Source organism: Schistocerca piceifrons, chromosome 6 (genome assembly GCF_021461385.2).
Source record: "Schistocerca piceifrons isolate TAMUIC-IGC-003096 chromosome 6, iqSchPice1.1, whole genome shotgun sequence".
NCBI classification, from domain to species: Eukaryota; Metazoa; Arthropoda; class Insecta; order Orthoptera; family Acrididae; genus Schistocerca; species Schistocerca piceifrons.
The window spans coordinates 573,751,872-573,774,226 of record NC_060143.1 but is presented as its reverse complement, the minus strand read 5'-3'; the positions used below and the strand labels follow the sequence as shown (position 1 = coordinate 573,774,226).

Genomic DNA, 22,355 nt, shown 5'->3' with positions numbered 1-22,355 from the left:
GTTAACATGTAAATTCAGTGAAGTCCATTTAAAGAAAGGGTTTGTTGCTGATCCTGATGCTCTCCTTGTGCTTGTCTAATGGTTCAAAAGGCTCTGAGCACTATGGGACTTAACATCTGAGGTCATCAGTCCCCTAGAGCTTAGAACTAGTTAAACCTAAATAACCTAAGGACATCACACACATCCATGCCCGAGGCAGGATTCGAACCTGCGACCGCAGCAGTCGTACGGTTCCGAACTGAAGCGCCCAGAACTGCTCGGTCACTGCGGCCGGCCTTTTGCTTGTCCATGGTGACTACCTCTCTGAAGAGAATGACATCCCCATTGCCAAGGGGTGAGACTTAATAGCCAGACAGGTCCAACCAAAGTTCCCTAGCCTGTTAGTGTGTTGCTCAGAAGAGGTTCCCAAGCCTCACAAAATGCTGACTAGCCAATATTCCCAAACCTTAGGTGGCTTGCCAAATGAATCCGAAGCAATAATCTGTCACCCAAGTTATCTGTTTACCAATGTTATAACAGTTTGAATTTTGCATCCAATTGTTATATTAGTGCAGATTGGTAACAGTAGTTTTTAATCAGAGGGTGTGATTCAGGAACTGACAGCTTTAAAAGAACATTCTACTGTCACAAATTCAGAAATTGTACTGTTCTGGCTCCAAAGTTGAAACTTTAGATGCTGGTTCATCCTCTACTGAATACAAAATTTTAGCAACCAAATGACAGGAAATTTCCTGAAACTTTTTCATTTGAAAACTTTGCAAATCAGTATGAACAAATTGCAGTTTCTCTTTTATGGGCAACTGTGTATGCAGAGGAAAACTTATTCTTTTCCTGTGCTGAATTATTCTACCTGGATCCTGACAGCAAAAATGAATTTCATTTTTGTCAAGTTTTGATGAAGTAAAGTACACAAATAAAATGGAATTTGATTTTCTTTGGAGCACCTCAATCTACCCATTGCTGCCCGTCATTTTACAATTCATTCAACCCCATCACATGCAAATTTCATTGACTGATGTCAAGTAAATCTGATGTAACTTTTATACCAGAATCTTAATGATGGTGACACAAATGAGTAAATGTTTTTAAAATCATATATGTGAGGTTTTTTTAAAAAAATTCATTGCCATCAGATCCATCATTAAAAAAAATTTCTGCAGCTCAGTTACCATCTGTTTTCTGAAGCTTACCAGTTCCATCATGAAAAAGAACAACTGCTGTGTCATGTTTTTGTATGTCACTTATAAATCACATGCTTTTGCCCTGCATTAGTTCATTTGCAACAACATAAATCACAATGGGATTATGAAGTAGACTCATTGTTTTACCATAATGAAAGCCTTGCACTGAATCCTGAACATCAGATATATTATTTTCTACACTAGAAACTTATGGTCTAGTTACATTAATTCACTCAGAACTGGCACTAATGTAATGAAAATTTGGTTTTTCATTGTGAGATGACTGCTTGCAGCTCAGTTTATATGTGTTTTAAGTTCTGTGGTTCCTACACCTTCAAGGATTAATTGTATAAAAACTGTGCACTAGACCACCAACCTAGTTCGCTACTTGCAAGCAGCAAGTGAACTTGCTTCCACACTGTCTGTTGAAATAGCAAAACTCATGGCTTTCCAGCCATTTAACAGCATTGTTAATGACCATGCTTGTAGTAACTCACTTCACAGGTCCTTCTGGTCCCATAATATTAAGAATTGCTGTTGTTTCTACGTGGTCCCCTTCTTCCAGTATTTTCCCTCTTAGTGACTTTTATGAATTATGGTCTAAAGAACATGCCTTTCTCCACAGCTTCCAGGATTCTTAATTGAATGACTTGTAAATTTTTCCATTTATATTCTCTTCATATGTGCATACAAAATATTTCCCTGAACCTGATACAACAAAACTTTGCCACTTCCAGTACATAAAAATCAGACACGTGTCTCACATTAACATTAAATTTTACAATTAAAAAAGACTGTGACATAACAAAAACAGTGATAACTTTCACAGTTCTTTGTTTTTAACTGCACAGACTAATACTCTGTCTGATACCTTTTATATCTTGGGAGCATTATATGGTTTTCAGGAATCAGAATATAGTAGGTAACACGTATAAGTACAGTGCTGAAACACAAGAGTGGCATCACAAGCTGCGTTGTTGATAACTTTGTGTGACCGTTGTAAAGCGAGGTCAGACGAAATCTGTATGTGCTACACAGACAATAGTGACATAAATAGGCCATTGTTGTGCTTCATGCTTCCAAGTTCAATTACATAGCATCACTTTGAGAGTAGATATTGTAATATGTTGTAGTGATTTCTTTACAGTTTTGAAACTAGAATTAGGTGTACAATCCATTAAAGCAACGTAAAAATGTTACATTACCCAAATACATCTTTTAAAAAAAGTTACGTTAAGGTTTATTATTCTACATTATTCTGTGGTGACCTTTCTATGAAATAATAACGCCATCTGAAGATAACTCTAAATCATTCCACATAACAAAAGTTATTACATATAGATCCCTGATGTTTTGCATCTTCTTTTTCTCAACATCTGTGTAGAATAGCTGTATAAAGCCCAGTTTGGTGCAATATTAATATAGTAATAATAATAGGTGACGATAGGTGGTGTTGAGTTGCCTAAAGATTAATACATTATTACAGTGTTTCTCCACAAATTGTAAGACAAATGGCAAACACTTTTCAGTGACCGATATAATATGTTACAACTGACTTCATAGAATTGTTAATTGAATTTATCATGCATACTTCAGCATCATCAGATTAGTTTGACATTACTGATTTAAAGTGAGAACAAAAACAGTAAGCACAATACTGTGGCAATCACAACATTTTCCAGTCTCAGAATTGCCAGTTTTGCTCATTGAAAAAGCTGACAAAATGTCGTTGGAGATAATAAATCCATTTTGCTTATTGATTCTACTTCAATTTCTTGTCATTAAAATAAGTCTTTGCTAAATCTGAAACTTTTATTTGCCACTGGATAGTTGTCTAATAAATGAAACAGAATATCCTAAATTCTTAGGTGTTTGTATTGGTAAGAACCTGAACTGAAAGTCACTGTCACTCATCATCTTAAATGTCATATGGATAAGGTGTCATGGTTAATATCAGATTTTGGAGAGGAAATTGTAATTTACTTTTCCTATTTTCATTTGTGAACATCTCACAGCATCATAATTTGATGTAAATCATTATTGACGAAAAAAAAAAGAGTATTTGCTGCACAGATGTGTGTAATAAGGACAATGTGTGGTGTCCGTTCTAGAATCTCTTGTGCAGACAGCTCTTTAAGCAGCTGGGCAGACTGACAGCCTCAAAGTACATGTACTCCATTATGAAGCTTGTGTGAACAATCAGTCTGGCATCTGTCCATTTCGTCTGAGTTGCCGCAGATGTCAGACTACCGGGGCCCTACTCCCATTTCATGCCAGGCCCGCCTTTTAGAAATGTAGCTATGGAATAATAACAGTGCCCTTTCCAACTACACACTGTACTGAGGAATAAAAATACTCAGCTTCAGGTCTGATGTACCATGCAAGTCCTGAACAGCCCTGCCAGCTTCTAAAGTCCAAATATACAATTCAATCCCTCTGTTGTCGCCACTTTTGAAGAATATCCACTTCGTTCTGATGCACAATATGGCTCGACCTATCACAGTTGGTGCCGTAGCCACTCAAGAGACTTGTGCTTGATTCCTGTATTCTGACTAGGCTCACTCTATGATGACAAACACAATGAACAGAAACCGTGAACTCAGCCATGCACAGCCAGCCAAGCTGCAGAGTGATGCAGCTTCTCTATGCTGTCGGCTGCCGAGCAGAGTGATACTGTACCTCCACTCCATTCCCTGCTACAGGGAATGATACCGTGCCACTGCTCCATTGGCTGCACTTAATAGTTATATGCAACAGAGTCCGTCAATGTCGGCGACCTCTATGGAAGACTGGCGGAAATTGGGTGTGTTGACTTCGCCTGATGCTTGTGCCTTTCCAGTCACATCCCATGACTGAAGGGTAGGCTAGATGACAGTTGTGTTGCAGCTCTTTACACAGTCACAGTTGAAACCAATAGATGCATCTGGAAAAGTAATACTATAACAAGAAATGGTTTACATTATCCATCACCCAGCCTTAGTGTGACACAGAAAGGAATGAGGAATTCAGCCATAATTGTGAAACTGGCTCACTCACATATCATAAAAGAGTTCACAATTATGATCCATGGAATGTACAAATAACTAATTGAGTAACTGCCCCTGAATAGCTCTGCCAAAGTTTGTTAATTCCAAATTGTCTGCTAACTTGCTGTCATAGCTAGTAGTGTTGGAGCTTCTACTGGTCATCAGAAATGTGGCAAATCAGTTAGATTGTAATGACACCTGCAAAAGCAGGAAGTTATGTTTTTGTTGAGATAGCCTGCACTGTATGCAACTTTTAAATTGGAATGAGAATTAGTCTTTTACCCTAAAAAAAATGGACTAGACTAGGCCGGGCCGAGATTTACACTCGTGGATCGCGCTTGTGCTCTAGGAGTATGGCAGAGTCTGCTCTGTGTTCCAGCTTCCCCCACCAACGTGCTATTCCAAGCGTGTGTGTGAGTCAGGTGCCTATGTGCTGACAGCTGTGGGCATGGGGAAGATGTGTTTGAAATACATTGCAACTATTTCTGAGAGGCGAATATTGCAGCATAGTTTTATAAGGAGGACTTTGTCACTAGTATTTATTTTCAACTTTTTATTTTTCTATTAAAGAAATAAATATTTAATTGAATAAGTACGTTATACAGTGCTAGTACTGTGTGCAGAAGTACAAAAAGCTATACATACAGGCATTTAATGTTGTGACGTTTATAAATTTATACACGTTCTAACATTCTGACAACTTAAAGTGTGAATGTGGGTGTGGGTTATACAGATTTATTTCCCCAAACCACACCCCACTTCTTTATGAGGTGACTTACTTGTAATTTTGCAGTCCCTCTTCTTTACGGGATAGTCAGCTGCTGGAATATCTCTTGACTTCTTCTCCATCGAACAGTGCTAGGTACAGGAACTTTTAAGCCTCTTTCTACTTATAATATGAGTAGAAATACAAACTTTCCTTTTCGTCAGTTAATGATGTGTTTGCCTCTGATGCACAATATAATTCACACTTTCAAGTGTGATTATGTACCTCATACTGTCTAGCATTAGAAACAAAATGAGTTACAATTAAAAGAAAGTTGGCTTGACTACCATGACTTTCTTAAAATGAATCAGAAAATACGTCTTGCCTCTACCAAGGCTGAGTCGCGAGATTAAAAGAGTACTTTTTCAACTGTTCTTGTTTCACATAACAATAGTAAATGACACAATAAGCACAGAGCTGCATATAGATTCCATAGTTCTTCCTGGCACACTCATTAACACATCTGTGTATTGTCTGATGGGTACTTGTCAGTGCCGTTCGACTGACTCATCTATCTTTTTCCCATGACTGATTTTAAACCTGCACACACAGACATGTGATGCCCAGTGTGTAGGATTCTACCATCCCATACTCATATCTAGAATATCGTGTGTTCGAGATGGTAGAAAGCTGAGTATAAAATTTGTGACTTTTGTCACGATACTGTCCCCTTCGTCTAGGATCAGCACCTATACCTTGCTTGTGGGTTGACCTCACGAGAACACTTCCTCTTTCCATTCTGGTAGGTACGCCCCTTATAAACATCCCTGTTTTTTAGGCCTCAGATCATCCTACCTCCACATAGGTACACCTGCCCTTTATAATTAGTGAATGCCGGGTACACCACCCTTATCCTTTCTGAGTAGGCCTCACAGTTCATTACCCTAGTATACATTTCTTTGTATACCATAATTAAGTATATTCTGGTGAAGCTATAAATCTATTTTAAACTTCGCATTCATTCTTTAATATAATATTCACTCCCTAGAGTCTTCAACTACTTAACACTTCTATATTTTCAATAGATATTATGTCTACATATACTATTTATGTCCTACTATCCTTCAATTCATCAGAGTTTTTATCGCACTGACATTGCTCACCCCTTTTCCTTATGTATCTATTACTCATTACTATTTTATAGTTGTTCAATATGTATGTGCACCTCTTCTTATGTATATTCGATGTAGATCCGTCATACTCCCCATATATGTGTGCATAATTCCCTATGTACACACCTTTTTCCCCTACAACACCTGGCAGTTCCCACATCGTGACAGGCTTTGTCCTACATAATTTAATGTTTGCGTAAAAGTGTATACGACTCCTTACCCTCTCCCTTAAAACCCATATCCTTTCGTCCTTCCCTCTCCTTCCCTCTTTCCTGACGAAGCAACCGTTGGTTGTGAAAGCTTGAATTTTGTGTGTATGTTTGTGTTTGTTTGTGGGTCTATCGACCTGCCTGCCTTCGCCCTAGCCAGATACACTCCCATATTTTATTTTCTCAGGCTTGTCTGACATTTGGCATTACCCCCAAAGGCCTCACACTTAAAGTTCCCATCTCTGGCTGTAACCCTTCTTTCCATCAGTCCCTATACCAGTTCCAAACTGAACAATCCATTGCCCTCACCCACCTAATCCTTCACCTACACATCAACTCAGCCAATGAACACACCTGTCAACTCCTATCCTTAATAAAAATCCTCAATCTTTCCTCAACCACATCCGCACAGGCTGTTCAGACCATCCTCCTACAGGCCAACAGCAAATTAGAACAGCATGCCACCCTCCACCTCAAAAAACTATCGAATCTCCTGGTTTCCCACCTCCGGAAAGGCAACTCACTCACCCTTCACAACCTTTCCAGCAAACCTCAACCTCCTCTCATTGCACACAGACCCAGTCTCTCCCATCTACTCAATCTCCCACTTCCAGCTCCACTCCCCCCAAAACCTCAGACTTCCAATCAACACAATCTGGAACCACAACACCCTAATTCAGTAGTTAACCTTTCCTCCAAACCTCTCTCCTAATCTAAAACCTCTGTCCTATCCAAAGGCCTCACCTTCAGCCCCACTCCCAGATTCAACCAAACAGCCGTTGTCAAAGATTTGCTGTCCTACACCCGTACTCTCTGCTAGAAATATCACTTTGCCACGAAGAAAAATGATCCTAATCCTACTCCTAATGATCCAACTCCCCAAGACACTATCCAAATTGAACCCTGCCTGGAACAGTTCCGTCCTCCATCACAGCGGGACCCACCTCCTCTTCCTCAAAATCACCCTCTCCAAACTTTCCAGGAATTTCTGACTTCCAGCCTTGCCTCTCAATCCTTCTTAAAAAACCTTAAACCTACTCCCAACATCACCACTGCTGAAGCCCAGGCTATCCGTGATCTGAAGGCTGACCGATCCATACAAAGTTTACCAAGATAATCCCATTCCTGATGTCCAGGCGGAGCTTCAAGGAATCCTCAGAATCTTAGGCTCCCTACAAAACCTTTCACCTGACTCCATCAACCTCCTGAACCCACCAACACCCCGCACCCCTACCTTCTACCTTCTTCCTAAAATTCACAAACCCAATCATCTCGGCCGTCCCATTGTAGCTGGTTACCAAGCCCCCACAGAATGTATCTCTGCCTACGTAGATCAACACCTTCAACCCATTACATGCAGTCTCCCATCCTTCATCAAAGACACCAACCACTTTCTCGAACGCCTGGAATCCTTACCCAGTCTGTTACCCCCGGAAACCATCCTTGTAACCATTGATGCCACTTCCTTATACACAAATATTCCGCACGTCCAGGGCCTCATTGCGATGGAGCACTTCCTTTCACTCCGAACACCTGCCACCCTACCTAAAACCTCTTTCCTCATTACCTTAGCCAGCTTAATCCTGACCCACAACTTCTTCACTTTAGAAGGCCAGACATACCAACAATTAAAGGCAACAGCCATGGGTACCAGGATGGCCCCCTCGTACGCCAACCTATTCATGGGTCGCTTAGAGGAAGCCTTCTTGGTTACCCAGGCCTGCCAACCCAAAGTTTGGTACAGATTTATTGATGACATTTTCATGATCTGGACTCACAGTGAAGTAGAACTCCAGAATTTCCTCTCCAACCTCAACTCCTTTGGTTCCATCAGATTCACCTGGTCCTACTCCAAATCCCATGCCACTTTCCTTGACGTTGACCTCCACCTGTCCAATGGCCAGCTTCACACGTCCGTCCACATCAAACCCACCAACAAGCAACCGTACCTCCATTATGACAGCTGCCACCCATTCCACATCAAACGGTCCCTTCCCTACAGCCTAGGTCTTGGTGGCAAACGAATCTGCTCCAGTCCGGAATCCCTGAAACATTACGCCAACAACCTGAAAACAGCTTTCGCATCCCGCAACTACCCTCCTGACCCGGTAGAGAAGCAAGTAACCAGAGCCACCTCCTCATCTCCTCAAACCCAGAACCTCCCACAGAAGACCCCCAAAAGTGCCCCACTTGTGACAGGATATTTTCTGAGAGTGGATCAGACTCTGAATGTGGCTCTCCAGCAGGGATACGACTTCCTCAAATCCTGCCCTGAAATGAGATCCATCCTTCATGAAATCCTCCCCACTCCACCAAGAGTGTCTTTCCGCCGTCCACCTAACCTTCGTAACCTCTTAGTTCATCCCCATGAAATCCCCAAACCACCTTCCCTACCCTCTGGCTCCTAGCTTTGTAACTGCCCCCGGTGTAAAACCTGTCCCATGCACCCTCCCACCACCACCTACTCCAGTCCTGTAACTCGGAAGGTGTACACGATCAAAGGCAGAGCCACGTGTGAAAGCACCCACGTGATTTACCAACTGACCTGCCTACACTGTGAAGCTTTCTATGTGGGAATGACCAGCAACAAACTGTCCATTCGCATGAATGGACACAGGCAGACAGTGTTTGTTGGTAATGAGGATCACCCTGTGGCTAAACATGCCTTGGTGCACGGCCAGCACATCTTGGCACAGTGTTGCACCGTCCGGGTTATCTGGATAATTCCCACTAACACCTACCTGTCAGAACTCCGGAGATGGGAACTTGCCCTTCAGTATATCCTCTCTTCTCGTTATCCGCCAGGCCTCAATCTCCGCTAATTTCAATTTGCCGCTGCTCATACCTCACCTGTCTTTCAACGACATCTTTGCCTCTGTACTTCCGCCTCGACTGACATCTCTGCCCAAACTCTTTGCCTTTACAAATGTCTGCTTGTGTCTGTGTATGTGCAGATGGATATGTGTGTGTGTGCGAGTGTATACCTGTCCCTTTTTCCCCCTAAGGTAAGTCTTTCCGCTCCCGGGATTGGAATGACTCCTTACCCTCTCCCTTAAAACCCACATCCTTTCGTCTTTCCCTCTCCTTCCTTCTTTCCTGATGAAGCAACCGTTTGTTGCGAAAGCTTGAATTTTGTGTGTATGTTTGTGTTTGTTTGTGTGTCTATCGACCTGCCAGCACTTTCGTTTGGTAAGTCACATCATCTTTGTTTTTAGATATATTTCTAAGCAGTGAGATAGTTTTAGATTTTAAAGGAATTCGGTGCAGGAAAACTATTTTGGAAGAAACACCGAAAAAAACTCGGGATCTGACGCTCATCACTCTGCCCGTTAACTCAGAATGTTAACGTCCCTGGGGGTAGATCATCACTCCCTCTGGGTCCCATGGATCTGATATTAGCTTTTTTCTGAGCACTGGCAGACCAGTAATTTTCTTTAAATTTCTTTTGAAAGTCTTCCCAAGAGGAAAAATTCTCAATATGTACTGTACCCCATTCTGAGGTTTTCCCTAACAGGTACCCCTCCACAAATTCGATCTTCTTGGAATCTTCCAAATTTTTTGACAAAGCTTGGTTAAATCTTTTTAAGAAATGTGTCGGATGTACCTCTCCATCCGGCTTGAGCTAAGGGAATTGTCTAGATAACCCTGAATTAGCTCCCCATTTAAATCAGTCACATCTTCACTAGTTAATACAATGTCAGGTGAAGATACTCTCTTTTTTCTACTTTATCTTGGATAAGCTTTATCTCTTTCCACAAGTCGTCCATACCCTTCCTGGTAGCATTAAGTTCAGAAGAAGGAATGGGCAATACCGTATTTACTCGAATCTAAGCCGCACTTTTTTTCCGGTTTTTGTAGTCCAAAAAACCGCCTGCGGCTTAGAATCGAGTGCAAAGTAACCAAAACCTCTGCGTCAGTAAATAAATAAAAAAAAGGTGGAAAACGAGCTTTTTTTTCTCCGCCCCGAGTTTCGACCACTGCATTTTCATAAATTATCGAACGAAGTAAATACAAATTCCGTATTGTTCCTCTTCGAACGTAGCAGTATTTCAATGTACTACGAAAATCCGACTGGCAAGACTATTTGGGATATTTGTCAATATGGCCAACTCTGCTTTCTGAATTTTTTCCTAACTGTGAGAAGAAATGGTTGCTAATAGGAACTTTCATGAATTGTGAATCACATGCAGTATTCTCTTCACCATAAGAATAATACGAATATAACATTTTGCCATGTATTCTTTCGTGTTTGCTGCTATCTCATTTGAATCCTGTCCGCCTAATAAACTACGAAACTAGAGTGAGACAACAGCAGACGCGGAAGAATATACATACCATGTCATGTTTATATTCGTATTATTCTTATGCCTAATAGTGATACAGTCAAAAATGAAGCACGGCAATTGACTAGATTTTTAAATCTAAGATGACTCTAATTTCTATGCACTATGTAATGTACTAAAGAGGCGTCTGCAAAGATTTTCAAACGGAAAAAATTTTCGCTAAATTCTCGTTCAGAACATCTTCTATCATACGCAGTCTATTATTTGATTCTTGTTGATCATTATCAAAGAAAGCAGCAGTGTAAGTAGCAACGAATAGCAGTCTCATGCCATTGTTTTGCTAATGAGACGATTCCTCTCTTTGTTTTTTTTTAAATTGTAAGCGGCGGTAGCGTGCACAAAAGCAAGCCATGCCGCGAGCGGCGACAGGCCGTAAACCCTCATTTTCAGAATGCGACAAACAATGCATGACACAGTACAGTAATGCATTTTCAGCTTTGAGTGACGGAAACACCTATAACAAAGAGAACTGCACTTGTCAGATCAAAGAAAAATAAGCAATCAATTCAAACCAGACGAAGCACGTGAAAAAGAAAGGGTAACATATAAATACGGACGGAGCGCCTGACACATAACAGCGGCTACCTGGTAAATCTTAACTGCTAAGCTTACGACTCGAACCAAACTACTACAGCTGTATCGTCATTCATTCAACCTAAATTGTGTCTAATATTACAATGGACCAGGTTTGTTTCGATTTGGAAGTGCGGCCTAAAACTTTTCTCTCCCCTTGAATTTCGAGTCTCAGATTTCAGGTGCGGCTTAGATTCGAGTGCGGCTTAAATTCGAGTAAATACGGTACATTGCCGGGTGTTATACTCTCGGTAACTTTTCAATCTATAATTTCCCCGAAATGTTCCTCCAAACTAATTACATTTATAATATCAGAGTTGGCTATTTTCTCTTTGAAATTTCTTTCTACACTATCTACCCGTGTATTGACACCTTTGAATGACTGGTATTACCTTATTCTGCTTATCTACACTCTCTTTCAAAGTATACATTCCCTGTCTTACATCATTTTATTTAATATTGTACACATTTTCAAAATATTCTAACTTTTCAATAAGTTTTGATTCTACATTATTACATTTGTTCTCAATGTTAAGTTCTAACCTTCTCGACAAATCTTGAAAGGTATCGTTCTGTTTCTGACTAAGGTCAGTAAACATGATTTTTATGAGTGATCAAAGAATTTGTCAACTCATTCTTTAAATCTACTTTTAAATTCTCTACTTTATTACTTATGGCATCAAATTCAGTCTTCAAAGCACCCATGCATTCGCATAGATTACTAAGTTCCTTGCTATGGGAGTTGACTTTGACGTTTAACAAACCTAAATTAGTTGTGTGAATATTTAGTTTCCCTCTGAGCATTTAATTGAGAATTTACCAAGCCTATCTTTTTCCTTAGAGTCTCACTCTGAGCATTTAATTGCAGACTGAGGTTTAATTAAATTTATCATCTCAGCCCAGTCAGGCACTTCTTATCTAACTTTCATGGCCATAGCCGGTTCTCGAGTGTTTCCAACCTGTTGTATATTTTCCATACTCTTGTATGCTTTAGCTCTCGTAAGCATTTAAAACTAACTTTAAATGTGATAACTACACAAATAAAGTTCACTCAACAGTATCTTGTACCAATTTGTGCTAAAGTAATGAAGTCTTGTTTCACGCTCACCCGGCATAGAATTCTCGTAGCATAGGTGAGCGGATGTGGAGGCAGGTCAGCAGCTGATGCCGGTGGTGTTGGATGTACCTTGGTTTCCGTGTTTGCATCCCTGTGACGTGTGTGAGAGCTGTATACTCCCTGCACTGGATCTTCTTGGTTGAAACATTCTATGTGTATTTCTTCTTAGACAAATACATTAAAATCTCCTTTGCTGTTTTATCGTTGTGAATTTTTCATGTCTTCACCATTTTTCATTCAAATTTTGCTCCATTGTATACTTGAACATATTCCAATGTCTCAGAGTAAATTCCTTGTCGTATTATGTTTTCTCATTTTTGACTAAAAATTCCTTTTTTTTCGGTCCTTTCACACAGGTCACCATGTTCTAACATTCTGTCGATTTAAAGTATGAAAGTAGATATACAAACCTTGTTGTTGTTGTTGTTGTTGTTGTTGTGGTCTTCAGTCCTGAGACTGGTTTGATGCAGCTCTCCATACAGTAAAGCTGCATGTCCTCGGGAAAAATTACAGCTGTAGTTTCCCCTTGCTTTCAGCCGTTCGCAGTACCAGCACAGCAAGGCCGTTTTGGTTAATGTTACAAGGCCAGATCAGTCAATCATCCAGACTGTTGCCCCTGCAACTACTGAAAAGGCTGCTGCCCCTCTTCAGGAACCACATGTTTGTCTGGCCTCTCAACAGAGACCCCTCCATTGTGGTTGCACCTACGGTACGGCCATCTGTATCGCTGAGGCACGCAAGGCTCCCCACCAACAGCAAGGTCCATGGTTCATGGGGGGGATACAAACCTTACATTTCGTCAATCAGTGATGTATTTGACTTTGATGCACAATATAATTCAAACTTTCAACATACATATGTAACTTTCTGTAAGTACCTCGTACTTTCGAACATTAGAAACAATATGACTTACAGTTAAAAGGAAGTTGATTTGACTACCATGACTTTCTTAAAATGAATCAGAAAATACATCTTGCCTGTACCAAGGCTGAGTCAAGAGATTACAAGAGTACTTTTTCAACTGTTCTTGCTCCACATAACAATATTCATTGACACAATAAGCACAGAGCTGAATATAGGTTCTATAGTTCATCCTTGCACACTCACTAACATGCCTGTGTATTCTCTGATGGGTACTTGTCGGTGCTGTTTGACCGTTGCTTCTACCTTTTTCCCGCAACCTGCGCACACAGACATGTGCCGCACTGTAGGTAGGATTCTACCATCTCACACTCATATCTAGAATATCGTGTATTCGAGACGGTAGAAGGCTGAGTGGTTCTAGAATTTACACAGCAATTCTCGAATCACTAAAACATTTTGGTTACAGAATATGTAATATATCTGGAACCATGGTTTGCGATGTAGTTACTTGGAGTTACACAGATTAAACATTATTAAATCCGATGGGCCTTTGTCAGTTTTGTAAAAAAATACCGTTTGCACATGTATGTTGAACCAGACATTAAAATAACTTTTAACAGCTTGTCTGTGCATCCGAGGATATGGTGTTTGGGGTAATATTTTATAAGAGTCTTGTGTGAATTCCTGGATTAGACGAACAGGTCATTGCTCTAGGTGCCATGCTGTATGTCTATCGGCTCAACTTGGAGGTAATGATCTGGCATATCAGCAGCACCAAAGTGAGAATGGTCTAACAATAAATTGAAATTGGTGTTTGGTGTGCAAAGACGTGCAAACACTTTGAGAACTCATGATGAAATGTTTCAATTTTTGAAAGGTAACCAGTCATGCCTGACCACAGATGACTGCCATGAGTTTCAATGAATATCCCATGCCATGAACTTGAAGCTGATTTTTCCACTAGAGCAATTCTTGTTTGATAACATCAATCTCATTTGCCGTATCCATTACTGAATTATTGTTCCATTGCATTAAAAAACATAATGAATTAAAATAATTGGTGATACCCACCATAAAAGATTCCATCACTGCCCTATTTACCTGTAACTCAATATTTTCCCTGATAACCACCTTAAGTTCAGCCAGCATGCCTCCTCGCTTGTCAGAAAACAAGTGCATCATATTTTACTTGTGACTGATGGTGTAATAGTGTTCAACTGACTGTTTTTTCCAGTTTTCCAGCTCATCATAGCGCGATGGCATACTAAGCAATTTGCACGGCATTGAAATTGTATGAAAAGTAAAACAGAATTGGTTTAGTTTGGCACCGAGTAATGTGGCTTCTCCACTTTTTCGATAAGTGTGTAGATGCCATTTTATTCCTAATCAAATTAAAACAACTGGTATTGTTAGCAAAATGTAAAAAGTAGGCTGCCTCGCTCTGGTGATGTCCAGCTGCAGCCTTTTCCTCTTCCGCCTCTCTCCTCGACCCCACTCGTCGCTTCAATCAGAGCACAGCCAGAGCACTTGCAGAGTGCTGTTTTGCCAGGCCTAGACTTCCCAGTCCACAGTAACATGTTCTCCATATTTGCATGATAGTTCATGCTGCTGCCAGAAGAGGTATATATGTGTACAGATGTGCTGGGTCTAGTGTCAACTTGTAGTTTTGTATGTAAAAATTAAAATTCTCTGTCACAATAGCATCGTCGAAAATTTCTCTTCTGTAAAATGGACTGCTTGTTAAGGGCTCTGCCTGATAGATACAAAAAACTTTTTTGTATGCTTGTTTAGTACCTCTTATTTTTAACATTATTACTAATTTTATCAACATCCCATTGTCATCAGGTGGATTAAGATACTTCAACTTCACTGAATTATTTTACAATGTGCACATTTTACAATGTGCACATTAAGCTGACATTGCTTAATTTTTTTGTATCCTGAGAAATAAAATTGTTAAAATCAGACAATGGAAAATCCAGAATGGAATAATGACAATAATATGAAAAGGATAGTTGGTACTCACAATATAGCAGAGATGTTGAGTCACAGATATGCACTACAGAAAAACTGTCAAACAAAGCTTTTAGCCAAAAAGGCCTTCATCAGAATAGATAACATACACCCGTACTCATGCAAACACAACTCTCACACATGTGCCTACAGTCTCTGGCTGCCAAGGCCAGACTGTGAGCAGCAGTGCGTGATGGGAGAAGCAAACTGGGTGGTGGTGGCAAGGAGGAGGCTGGGGAGGTGAGGAGGAGGGATAGTGGGGTAGAGGTGGGGGACAGTAAAGTGCTGCTTGAGATGAGGTGGGGAGAGTGTAGGATAGGTACATAGTTGGGAGGTTAGACGGAGGGCAGGGGGACAGTGTGGGGCAGCAGAAAAGGACAGATGTAAAAAGACTGTGGGTGCATTAGTGGGATAGAGGGCCATGTAATGCTGGAGTGGGAAGAGGGAAAGGTATTGGGGGGGGCGAGAGGGTAGAGGACAATGACTAACAAAGGTTGAGACCAGGAGAGATATGGGAACGTTAGAAATATTGTAGGGAGAGTTCCCACCTGTCCAATTTAGAAAAGCTCATTTTGATGGGAAGGAATTGCCCAGTTGGGAACTCTCCCTGTAATATATCCTATGTTCCTGTAACCCTCCTCGCCTCAACCTTTGTTGGTACTTGTCCTGTACCCATATATCCCCATCCCTGTTCCCATTCCAGCACTACACAGCCCTCTATTCCACCAACACACTAACAGTCTTTTTACTTCTCTCCTTTCCCACTGAAAATTAAAATCAAGCTCAGTAGGTACAAGTTACGGTGGTTTATTTGTATATGTAATGTTAGCAAATTTAAGTGACTAATTGTTTAAGTGAATGAAAATTGCAGATTGAAATTTAATTCATAGATAATTGGTCCTGAATTATGTTGAATAGTACTTGCTTTCTGTTGAGCAAATGATTTTACGTTTATACCCTTGTGTACTTAGAGTGTTATTTTCTGTCCTAATGTCTTGACCCATTTATGAAACAGTTCTGTTCCTGAGTATGCATTGGAGAGATCAGGGTTATTTACCTTATCTTGTTTGCCCTTTCTGTTAGTACTACTGCATTGGGGCACTACCATTAGAAAATAGCAATCTGACAACAGTTGCAATCTCCAAGTTACAGATGCTAATGAACGTGCTAACATCTGTGTATATCTGTCAGTCTGATGGAATTTAGCAAGGCAATTAGATTTTTCCTCTCTTTATTTAATTGCACAGAAATAATACATGTAAAAATGTACAAATAATGTTCAATTGCTGAATCAGCAACATGATTTTTTTTAATTTGTTTTAGGAGCTTATATATGAAGAATTTTTTTCACAAGGTGATTTAGAGAAATCAATGGGAAACAAGCCATTGGAAATGATGGACAGGGAAAATGCAAGGATTCCAGAATTACAAATTCAGTTTCTGGAAGATATTGTTATTCCCGTTTTTGAGTAAGTTCTTTTATAACATAATACTTTTAAATTATATATTTTGCATCTATTTACTTTCATTTGAGACAAATATATTTTATCCAGCATTCATGGGATGTTCAGTTGAGTGAAATGCAAACACCTGTCATCCCTCACTGCCAATTCAATTTCTGGCTGTTTCGTAGATGTCACATAACTGCATTTGCTGTTGGTAGAAATATGTTGTTTCACTTTAAAGCTGCAGTAGAGGAAAATAAATAATTAGCAGATATGTTGGTGATACTAGAAACACCATCATAATTTCTGATACTGTTGCCCATCCATCAACGAAACACCTTTTCGATAACTGACTCCAACCACTTAGGATCCACACAAAGGACTACCTTTTAGAGATAGAAGGGCCTGTTATTGAAGTTATTTGAAGTACCCATCTAATCTTCAGCATTCTACTGTAGCACCACATGTCAAAGATTTTTCTTCTTTTCTTCTCTGACTGTTTTTCACGTACGTTTCACTTCCATACATAAATTTATATTTTTAATATTTGAATTTATATTCAATGTTAGCATTTTTTTCCTTTTAAGGAACACTGTTCCTGCTGTTGCTGCTCTGCATTTTATACCTTCTCTCCACTTTGTAGGTTATCTTGGCACCCAAATAGCAAAACCATTTGATTGCTTGTAGTGTTCCATTTCCTGATCTTATTCTATCACAGTCACCAGAATAAAAATGACTACATTCCATTTCCCTTGTCTTATATTTGTTGTAGATCAACTTATAACCTCTTTTCAATACGTTATCCATTTTGTTCAAGTGACATTCCAAGTCCTTTTGTGTCTTACAAAATAACAGTGTCCTTGTCAGACCATGAAGTTTTTATTTCTTCTCCCTCAATTTTAGCCCTTTCTAATATCTCCTCACTTTTCGTTACAGCTCACTCAGTACACAGATTAAATAACATCAGGGAGAGGCTACAGCCCTGTCTCACTCCCTTTTTAACTGCTGTTTCCATTCCATGTCCTTTGCCTCTTATAACTGCAGTCTGGTTTTTGTTTAAATTGTAGATAACTTTTTGCTCTTTCTATTTTATCACTGATACCTTCTAAACCGTCTTCCTGTTAACACTGTCAAAAGCTTTCACTAAATCTACAGATTTGATGAACGTAAAATGTATTTTGCATGAGGAGCATTCCACAGCTTCATTGTATTTAAAAAGTCTTTGTATTTCTTCAAAAACTGCTGTATTTTTTACTTTACTTATCAAAAACAGTTTCGATCACATATTAGTCTTCAGTCGACTCATATTAGTATAATCAGATTATACCGAACAGGTTGCTATTATTATAAATAGTTGCAAGCTTTACCTTTGCAAAAAAGTTTATAAGACAATATCCTTGGAGTCAACAATATAAAAATCATAGTGTTCTAAAAAATGTCTTTGTCTTAACACGACTGCTTGCATTCGACACTGCAGCTACCAAGTGAGCATTGACACTGCTCTGTTGCAACAATCCTAGAGGTTGGATCAGTTAATGTCTGTATTCAGTTTAAGGTTGCATGTAAATCATATGAAATTCATAAGTTCAAACATACCATGGACCCATATCAACACAAAGTGTTTTGGCACAGTTACTGATACCAAAACTAAATGCAAACTGAAAGAATAAGGCAAATAGTTTCCAACAAGACAATAATTTTGTATCCACATGGCATTGTAGAACACTTGGCCAGAGAAAATGCATCTGACACCAATATAAATGACAGATGCTTTGTTCATCTTTGGCTTGTTGACATATTATACATTCCCAAGGCTTACACATTGTGTGACAAGTAACTAATAATGTAGGATAGATTCGTTTAAGATAATAATAAACACTGATACAACAACTGTAATGCTATGTAACATGAAGTCCATAGTTCCTTTGTGTAATCTCACACTTTTAAATCTTAAATGGAAACCCCCATTTTTTATTGCAGATTCAGATTCTCCATAAAAAAGTAATGAAATTTTGTCTGAAACATTTTTTTAAACCATTGACAGATGGCGCTGAAATCGAGAAAAATTAAAATTGGTGAAGAACTCTGATTTATTTAGAATGAGCTGAGGAGGACACATCAAATCGGTACAAAATGTTCACCAATTCTTTCATTACGCCAAATTAAACTATTTTTTTACAAAATGTATCCTACCTGCCACAGTTTTTGATGGAGGGGGCAGAACGGTATTAAAATCCCATTAGGGAACTCTTGACAATTGCATTACTCACCCGACTGTGGCGCTACTGTAGCCAAACTGCTAATTGTGGCTCAGTATAAAGGTCGGTGTAGTGCGATCAGACGTCACTTCACTTTCAGATTGTGAACCGTAAACATCAACTGACGAAAGGAAATTATTCTTTAGCGAAACATGGTTCACTATCCTCTTACAGAGATCGTTGATATGATGTTAATTTTAGGTGAATGCCATAACAATTACGCTGTGGCTGTGCAATTATATGCGGATCGTCTCGATGAGCTCAAAATGGATACGTGCACTATCTGCCTCGTCATCGCAAATACAATGAAAATGATGCTCGTGCCCTTACCGTTCTCACGTATGTTCAACTGGATCCCGAAATTAGTAGTCCTATGATTTAGAGATAAACTGTAATACCAAAATCAACTGGTTTGAGGATTTTGAAGTCACATAAATACCATTCGTATCATATCACACTTACACAGGCATTAACGCTGAAAGATATGCAAATACGCGTGCATTTGGAAATGATATGAGGTGACAGTGATTTTTTTTTAGATACGTTATGTTCACCGATGAAGCCACATTCAAAAACAATGGCGAATTAAATCGTCATGATTGTCATTATTGGTCCCCTGTCAATCCACACTGGCACAGACCTGGTGACAATCAATACAAATGGTCGTTAACAGTCTGGTGTGGAATTTTAAATAGTTTCTTGATAGGACCGTATTTTTTTTTTTTTTCATCGAAATGTTACTGGGGAATCTTATTTACAACTTCTCCACAGTGGTTTGTTGAAGCTAATGGAAGATGTTGATTTAGAAACTTAGGCAACGAATGTGGTTCCAACAGGATGGAGCAGCTCCCCATTATACTAAAAATGTGTGGAACGTTTTAAATTTACAGTACCCTGGTCGGTGGATAGGACGCAGCGGACCAATTCAGTGGCTCCACATTCACCAGACCTAACATCTCCTGATTATTTCTTGTTGGGGTTATTTAAAAAAATATTGTTTATAAAAGACAGCCCTCAACCCGAAACGATATGGAGCAACGCATTTGAAGAGCGTGTGCAGTCATACCACGGCATGTAACCACAGGTGTTACATGCTTCACCCACTGTCCCTGCTGACGAGACATCTTCGCGGGTACCGGGCGCGGTTGGGCCACCCTCTCCCCAAGGGGAGTGGCGGGTTCAGCGGCGTTCGCGGCGCATGAGGCGGAGGGTAAATGTGGAGGCTGGCCGTGTGGCATCGCCCGCTCTGCCTGTGAATGGACATGTGGCCGCTCCTTCAGCAAGGTCCGAGCAGGCACACGGGGGGGTGGGGTTTATTAGTTATTGGGAGCTCCAACATTAGGCAGGTGATGGAGCCCCTTAGGGAAATAGCGGAAAGGTCGGGGAAGAAGGCCAGTGTTCACTCTGTCTGCTTGCCGGGGGGGGTCTCATCCAAGATGTGGAGGAGGCCCTGCCGGTGGTGATAGAGAGAACTGGGTGCACCCGACTGCAAATTGTTGTTCATGTCAGCACCAATGACTCCTGCTATCTGGGTACCGGGCGAGGTTGGGCCACCCTCTCCCCAAGGGGAGTGGCGGGTTCAGCGGCGTTCGCGGCGCACGAGGCGGAGGGTAAATGTGGAGGCTGGCCGTGTGGCATCGCCCGCTCTGCCTGTGAATGGACATGTGGCCGCTCCTTCAGCAAGGTCCGAGCAGGCACATGGGGGGAGGGTTTATTTGTTATTGGGAGCTCCAACGTTAGGCAGGTGATGGAGCCCCTAAGGGAAATAGCGGAAAGGTCGGGGAAGAAGGCCAGTGTTCACTCTGTCTGCTTGCCGGGGGGTCTCATCCAAGATGTGGAGGAGGCCCTGCTGGTGGCGATAGAGAGCACTGGGTGCACCCGACTGCAAATTGTTGTTCATGTCGGCACCAATGACTCCTGCTATCTGGGTTCAGAGGTCATTCTCAGTTCGTACAGGCGGTTGGCGGAATTGGTGAAGGCGGAAAGCCTCACTCGCGGGGTGGAATCAGAGCTAACTATTTGTAGTATTGTTCCCAGAACCGATTGCGTTCCTCTGGTTTGGAGCCGAGTGGAAGGCTTAAACCAGAGGCTCACACGATTCTGCGGAGATCTGGGGTGCAAATTTCTCGACCTCCGCTATCGGGTGGAGAAATGTAGGGTCCTCCTGAATAGGTCAGGCATGCACTACACGCCGGAAGCGGCTACAAGGGTAGCGGAGTACGTGTGGAGTGCACATGGGGGTTTTTTAGGTTAGAGAATTCCCTCCCTAGGCCCGACAATACGCCTCCTGTGCTAATAGTAAACTGCAGGAGCATCTATAGAAAGGTCCCAGAACTGCTCTCATTAATAAATGGTCACAACGCCCATATAGTACTAGGGACAGAAAGTTGGCTGAAACCAGACGTAAACAATAATGAAATCCTAAACTCAGATTGGAATGTATACCGCAGAGACAGGCTGGACAGTGAAGGGGGAGGTGTGTTTATAGTGATAAGAAGTGCAATAGTATCGAAGGAAATTGACGGAGATCCGAAATGTGAAATAATTTGGGTGAAGGTCACGGTTAAAGCAGGTTCAGACATGGTAATTGGATGTCTCTATAGGCCCCCTGGCTCAGCAGCAGTTGTGGCTGAACACCTGAAGGATAATTTGGAAAATATTTTGAGTAGATTTCCCCACCATGTCATAGTTCTGGGTGGAGATTTTAATTTGCTGGACATAGACTGGGAGACTCAAACGTTCATGACGGGTGGCAAGGACAAAGAATCTAGTGAAATTTTTTTAAGTGCTTTATCTGAAAACTACCTTGAGCAGTTAAACAGAGAACCGACTCGTGGCAATTACATATTAGACTTTCTGGTGACAAACAGCCCCGAACTATTTGAAACAGTTAACGCAGAACAGGGAATCAGCGATCATAAAGCGGTTACTGCATCAATGACTTCAGCCGTAAATAGAAATATTAAAAAAGGTAGGAAGATTTTTCTGTTTAGCAAAAGTGACGAAAAGCAGATTTCAGAGTACCTGACAGCTCAACACAAAAGTTTTGTCTCAAGTACAGATAGTGTTGAGGATCAGTGGACAAAGTTCAAAACCATTGTACAATATGCGTTCATCTACATCTACATCTACATTGATACTCCGCAAGCCACCCAACGGTGTGTGGCGGAGGGCACTTTACGTGCCACTGTCATTACCTCCCTTTCCTGTTCCAGTCGCGTATGGTTCGCGGGAAGAACGACTGTCTGAAAGCCTCCGTGCGCGCTCTAATCTCTCTAATTTTACATTCGTGATCTCCTCGGGAGGTATAAGTAGGGGGAAGCAATATATTCGATACCTCATCCAGAAACGCACCCTCTCGAAACCTGGACAGCAAGCTACACCGCGATGCAGAGCGCCTCTCTTGCAGAGTCTGCCACTTGAGTTTATTAAACATCTCCGTAACGCT

The 22,355-nt window shown here is 40.8% G+C and overlaps 1 protein-coding gene across 1 annotated transcript in view; it reads left to right on the top strand.

Annotated features, from left to right (window-relative positions):
* The window catches only part of LOC124802876 (cGMP-dependent 3',5'-cyclic phosphodiesterase-like), a 267,877-nt gene that overhangs the window by 230,086 nt on the left and 15,436 nt on the right, over window positions 1-22,355 (top strand). The window contains exon 13 of the mRNA XM_047263921.1: window positions 16,528-16,673. Coding sequence (XP_047119877.1) covers window positions 16,528-16,673 — 146 coding nt within the window. The remainder of the gene's footprint in view (window positions 1-16,527; window positions 16,674-22,355) is intronic.